Source organism: Dinoponera quadriceps, unplaced genomic scaffold (assembly GCF_001313825.1).
Source record: "Dinoponera quadriceps isolate SergipeBrazil2010 unplaced genomic scaffold, ASM131382v1 scaffold2843, whole genome shotgun sequence".
In the NCBI taxonomy this organism is placed as follows: domain Eukaryota; kingdom Metazoa; phylum Arthropoda; class Insecta; order Hymenoptera; family Formicidae; genus Dinoponera; species Dinoponera quadriceps.
Genome location: NW_014557292.1, coordinates 200,468 through 206,765, shown reverse-complemented (window position 1 = coordinate 206,765; position 6,298 = coordinate 200,468). Strand labels below are relative to the sequence as shown.

At 35.4% G+C, this 6,298-nt stretch overlaps 1 protein-coding gene across 1 annotated transcript in view; it reads right to left on the bottom strand.

The window, feature by feature from the left end:
* Positions 1-907: 907 nt before the first annotated feature.
* Positions 908-6,298, bottom strand: part of LOC106748965 (neurobeachin-like) — a 98,364-nt gene continuing 92,973 nt past the window's right edge. Inside the window, exons 27-29 of the mRNA XM_014627934.1 lie at positions 4,372-4,543; positions 2,476-2,844; positions 908-1,207 (exon numbers count right to left, since the gene is read on the bottom strand). Of these exons, the coding sequence (XP_014483420.1) occupies positions 1,041-1,207; positions 2,476-2,844; positions 4,372-4,543 (708 nt within the window). The 3' untranslated portion in view covers positions 908-1,040. The remainder of the gene's footprint in view (positions 1,208-2,475; positions 2,845-4,371; positions 4,544-6,298) is intronic.

The window sequence follows — 6,298 nt, the reverse complement described above, 5'->3', positions numbered from 1 at the left end:
GAACACTACATGCTGGGCGTTGCAAGAGATCTTTTAACTACGGCGGGTTACTGGAGAAATCATTGTACATTACAATCGTATCGAGGAGGTTCGAAAGAGACCAATACGGATGTACACTACGTCCGGGACTGGTAATTGATGGGACAGCATGAAGAAACGTCGCAGTCGCACGCAATTGTGCCGATTGAACGTGAACATCAAAAGACGAGCTCGTTTAATTTACCTTGTCGAGTCTCAATGCACGCGAATCTAATACAGAGCCTATCTTCGAGCTGATCTGTCGTTGAACCATACAATACATATTGAATATTCTTCAACTCGAACATTTGTTCCAACTTATCGCTGAAGTAACGAGCAAGATAATGTATGATGATAAACTAGTGCAAAGCATTGTGCGACGGCATCAGTATATCTGATCATCGTTGCGGTGAATACCCGGAACAAGGTAGTGCGTAATGAAAAAGTGCTAGAGTCTCGCTGCTATCAATGTCACTTGAAACTATCGAGCATAAACGCAAAGGTACTCAGGACAAAATATCGAAGATATGTATAGTTGAACGTTTAGAAAGACACGCAGATCGTACTCGCTACGTAGAGCTGTATAAAGCGACAGATTGAAACATCGAGTCGTGTAATCTACGTTCTCGATCTATCGAAAGTGCATGCAAGTAGTCTCAAGTAAAATCGTCATTACTTCGTGGAGAACCAAAGTACGGCTTCGGTATCGATTTATATATACATATATATAAATATATATAATATATAAATATATAATATAAATAAAAAAAAATAAATAAAAAAAATAAAAATAAATAAATAAATAAATAAATAAATAAATATATATATATATATATATATCTAATAAATATAAATATATATAAATAAATACATCGTCACTATATCGAATCGAATCCCATATGTGACGGGATTGATGACTTTTACCTGAGAATTTCGGTTCAATTATTCTCGTTGTACACTTCTTTCGAATTTGTTCGGTAGGACAAATGTCTGTCGCTCTTATCAGGTTGTATTTCGGGATTTTAGATAATCACGAGTTGTGCGAACGGACTTACCTTGGTCGACGGCGGACCTGACGATGTCACATCATGGTCAGCCAAAATCGAAGAATTATTCTCGTCGACAATGATGACCTCATATTCACCATCATCCTGGGAACCCGATTGGCTCATTATACCTCCTCCGCTACCTAAGAACACGCGAACGAGACACAGTATTAAAAGATCGAAAAATCGGTGGGTCTTCCACGCAAAGCAAGTCGATATTCATACACATGCGTCCAACGAATTTAACAAAATGGAAAAGTTGTTTCCTCCCTTTCTCTTTATTTTATAGTGCATAAAACGATCACTGATATAGTCTTGTACTTTTTTTTTATAACCTTTATACTTTTACTTGTGCTATTTATTGAAGTAATATGACTGTAACAAAATCGCACAGTAGATTACGATATTTATACGTAAGTATAATAAAAACATACACACAAACATTCCTCGTCGATTTCCTCAGGGGATTGTGCACAATTTCACAGACTAAATCACAAAACGCAACATTTATGCAAGCATCTTCTATCGGATGACTCAAAGTATCACAAGCGATCGCAAAATAAGTCGCGTATTATTTGCAGCATAATAATAAAGAACGCCAAAATATATAATATGAATTATATGATTGTATAAAAATGAAACTCTCTTTTCAGGTACACGAAAGTAATTACTGTTCCGGTTGTCTATAGTAAATTATTTTTTTTGTTAACAACTACTATGTGTATCTTCATTCTATTAGTCTCATTCTTTAACTTTTAGCAAATATATATATATATATATATATATGTGTGTGTGTATGTGTGTGTATGTGTTATGATTTTGTTACTATGTTGTAGACAGGCGTGATGTTATAATAAATATATATAACGTATAATATATACTCAAAGAGTACGTGCTACGTTGCAACAAGCAATTAACTAATTTTATTTACCGTTTCCAGAACGATATATACGGATCCAAAGTAATTGCTGTGTGTGCACAACATGCGGCATAAGGAGAGTTTCCTTTGGAAACTATTATAACTAAGTTTGGCCAAAGTTTGGTCGATCATTTATGAACCGTCTACAACGAGTGATCAAGAAAGTGGTGAACGAAGAACAAAAACACAATTTTTCTTTCCGGATCCTTCTAACATAAGGTAACATAACATGTCCCTTCTTAAGGTAAGCCAAACAACCCGGAATTGCAACATAGCAATGACTCGGTAGCGGCTGTGTGTAACATCGAGAGGAGACATTGAGAAAGTCGCAATGTGAAAGCTCGCCGAGGGACTCGCTCGCTATCGGTAAGCGTCTCGTGCAGGTCGCAAGTCAGCTAAACAAAAACGAAAAAGGGATGCGCAAGAAAAACCAGGCGAAGAAAAGAAACTCGGAGCATTCCGTGAAACAACTTTTCGGGCTTTTCGAGTTACCTTGCAGACCGACACCGGAGTTTCTATGACAGAGATTTCGGGGCTGATCGATATGCTTTTGAAGCGTATGGTGGTGGTTGTTGTTATTGTGATGGTGGTAATGATGATGGCGATGGTAGTTATGGTTATTCGGGTGATGGTTGTAGTGATTATTATGATGATTCGGGAGATAATAGTTGGAGGGGGGCTGGCGACTAGAGTGCCTGGCAGCCGGTAGCGGGTGCTGGTGATGGTGCTGATTGATGTGATGGTTGGCATTGGCATTGGCATTCGCATTGGCGTTAGGGTGAGATCCCGGGAGGAACTGTGGGTACACGTGGTGAGACCACTGTGGAAATAGGGGCCGCCCTCCTCCACCACCATTCCCATCTGCCGAGGAACCACATTTACCACGTTATCGGGTCATGCGTTATCATCACCTCTGTCGTTCGCGATCCATAACATAATCTGGATACTGCCTTTCACTCTATGCGCACGATGAGCAGAAAGACCCGAAGAACGCGAGCAAGACTCAGCGCTCGCGCATCGAAACACTTAGTCGCGGAATTGTACTTTCATCGGTGTGTGTTTTTCGCGGCGAAAAAAATTCGTGATAGCTATATTATTGGGTCAACAACAGAGTCCGATGTAGAATTTCTCGAGCGAATATTAGGACCGCGAGAAAATATATTAAACTGTGAATCAAGTGACGTTAAAAGACGTATTAAACTTCCAATGAACTCACATTCCCACTCATAGAATGAAATTCAGTATGTGAAGTTTCATCATTTTAAATACGTATCGTTTTATCAATTGTAAATAATCGTAAATCGATGATGCTAACTCGCCCCATGATATAGATTTCAACAGAATTTGTGTGAACAAGAGAACGACAACATCGTTCAGATCGATTTAAAATACCTAATAGAACACTGCCGGCGCATTATCGATGTGATATTAAATCACCGGAGTGTGACATTCTAGATAAGACTCATCTCATGATATAATCGACCGCCGGTTTGTCAAACATCTAAGTATTAATCGTGTAACAGCAGTCATAGAGACATCTAGTTGCCGAGAGAATTCCTCACATAAAGAGAAGTTTCACATTCAAGAGAATACAGTCACAATGATATAACGACGGAAGAGTATATTTATAACTCAAAGTAGTGCAAACACATTCGGCAAACATCAAAACTCTCACTGTCAGATACATATAGGATGTTTACTTCATACAGTGCAATATAACACATGCGTTCTACTTGGTGTCATGTGCTGTTGTTTCAGTTGCAGCTACATCGTTTTCGGTGCATAGTGTTGAACACTAGCTACATATCTGTACACATATGTCCGCTCTATTTATAACATCTATATTATATATCTCATTCATTTTTAAACATTATTGCAATGAAAATTGCTTCGATTAGCTAAACCGCCGCTGAAAAGTTACTGAAAGATTACACAACGATTTATTCGTAACGGCGAATTATCATTAATCAAAACTTTGAGGGCTCTTTGCATTATTAAACACCAACAGCTACGTCATCACGAGACGCATATTGTAAATTTTAGCCTTCGAATATTAATATAGCTGCAATTTCATGCTGTAGTATCGGAAACTAATCGTGGATTAACACTTGTTAACACCAATCGAGAATTTAATTCATATATATTTATGCATATATAATAATTTCTAAAAAGGATGAGAGAGAATATATATATATGTACATACATATATATACATATCTGACACATAAGAGTTTTGATTAAAGAGAAATTTTTTAAGATCTTAAGTCTTTCACGTTCATTGAAAATATATATTAAGTAATTTAACTTTAATGAATCTTGCGATCTGATATTTACAAAGATTACTCTTCAATTAATATCAGTGACGTCGCTAAAGGACAAGGTTCTCACCTGAAGGACTAGCTGGCCTGAGACCGGCGCCATTCGTCTGTATTGTTTGCACTGGACTGGGAGGACGCTGTGATATTGGTGGTTCCAATATGTCGCGATATTTAGATACCATTAATACAGAGATGAAGTAAACTATAGCTAAGGACAGAAACTGCGCCTGCTTGGTTTCTTCCTGAAATCAACGTTAATTCGATTTGCTTTAATTTCTTTTTCTATCTTATAAAAATGTAACTGTATTTCTACATCAGTTATGCAGGACGTTTTATTTAACTCGATCATCTGAAATATTTCTGTTTATTTAAATAAGGTAGGTATTTCCATTAACATAGCTGTTAAAAAACAAATTATAGGAAGTAAAAAAACAAATTCGACCAGATAGAGCATACTTGACTTTTAAATGATCTCGAACAACAAAAATCACGTTTAAAATAAAGAAAGAAGTGTGTGAAATTTAAGTGTTTAGTGCGAATATACATGCAAATATATAACGCAATATCTCTTTTATCTCAAAAGAATTTTTTCTCGCAAGAAACTTAGAAAACGAAATTTATCACAATATCTTTTCAATATTGTAAGGAAGAATTCAATTCAATCATATATCGTCATCGCTCCAGAATTTATTAAAAGTGCAAAATAATCATTCACTTATTATATTCGAAAAAATATAGAAGTTAACAATAATCATCTTAAACATCTTTTAAAATACAAAAGTTGAAGAAGAAGGTGATATTATAACTCCTTATTTGTATTTTACAATAACTCTGTTTATAACCAATATTTTTAATTAAAAACTTCACGAGAGAGAGAGAGAGAGAGATTACATCCGTCAAAGTGTTATCTAATAGATTCTAAACTCGAAGTTATTCTAGACTCGAATTATTTATTACTTAAGACGTTATTTATAATAGATGTGGCGACGCTGCACAATGGATCAAAAAGGAACAGGTATGATAATATGGCACCCCAAAATAGGTTGCTATAAAAAGTTGCTTCTATTTAAAAAAATTACGGTATTTGGTTACAAATTCATATATTTATTTAAAATCTCTCTCTCTCTCTCTCTCTCTCTCTCTCTCTTTCTGTCTGTCTCTCTCTTTCTCTCTTAAGTCCATTCTACAATAGTAAGAATATGTAGTAAGACATAAACAGTAAGCGAATTGACCAGTCATAGTCGATTATTCTTGGATTTTAATAATCTAATTGGTCAATTAGTTTACTGTTTACGTCTTACTGCATATTCGGCAAATGTTCACAATAAAGGAAGCAGCTCTGATTGATTTGACTTTGTCACATGTTGTCAAAGAAATGATCCTGAGTGATAATCGAAAGATTTTATATGACGCTCATCGTTTACTAAAAAGTTATTAAAAAAAGAATTTTGGAAAAAGTATGAATTAGAATTATCCACTATGTATGTAAATGTTTCATATAATACATGATCTCTATATATCCATATGTGTCATGGACGAGGTCATTGGAGGTGAGTTATAGTAAATACATGTACGTGTTCCAAACATTTTTTGTTAAGAACTTTTTAATGAACAATGAGCGACGCATAAAACTTTTCGATTATTACTCAGGACCATTTCTTTGACGACATATGTGAAGGTCAAGTCAATCGGAGCTGCCTCCCCTATCGTTAACATTCGCTTTCTTTCCTTATAAACGTGATTTTTGTTGTTCAAAGTCATTTAAAAGTCAACATATGCTTCGCAGTCCTAATTTATTTTTTATGAACTAAATCATGCGAATGGAAATATTCCATTGCAGTTGAAAAAAATGTCGATGACTTTGAAATTCTGTAAAATACAATCTCGAAAACATTCTTATTTATTAGAAAAATATCTGTTCTTTTGAATGGAACAATTTTTTCCTTTGCATGTTTTTTTTGCGTATCAATTAGAAGGAAGGAAAATATTCCAGATGC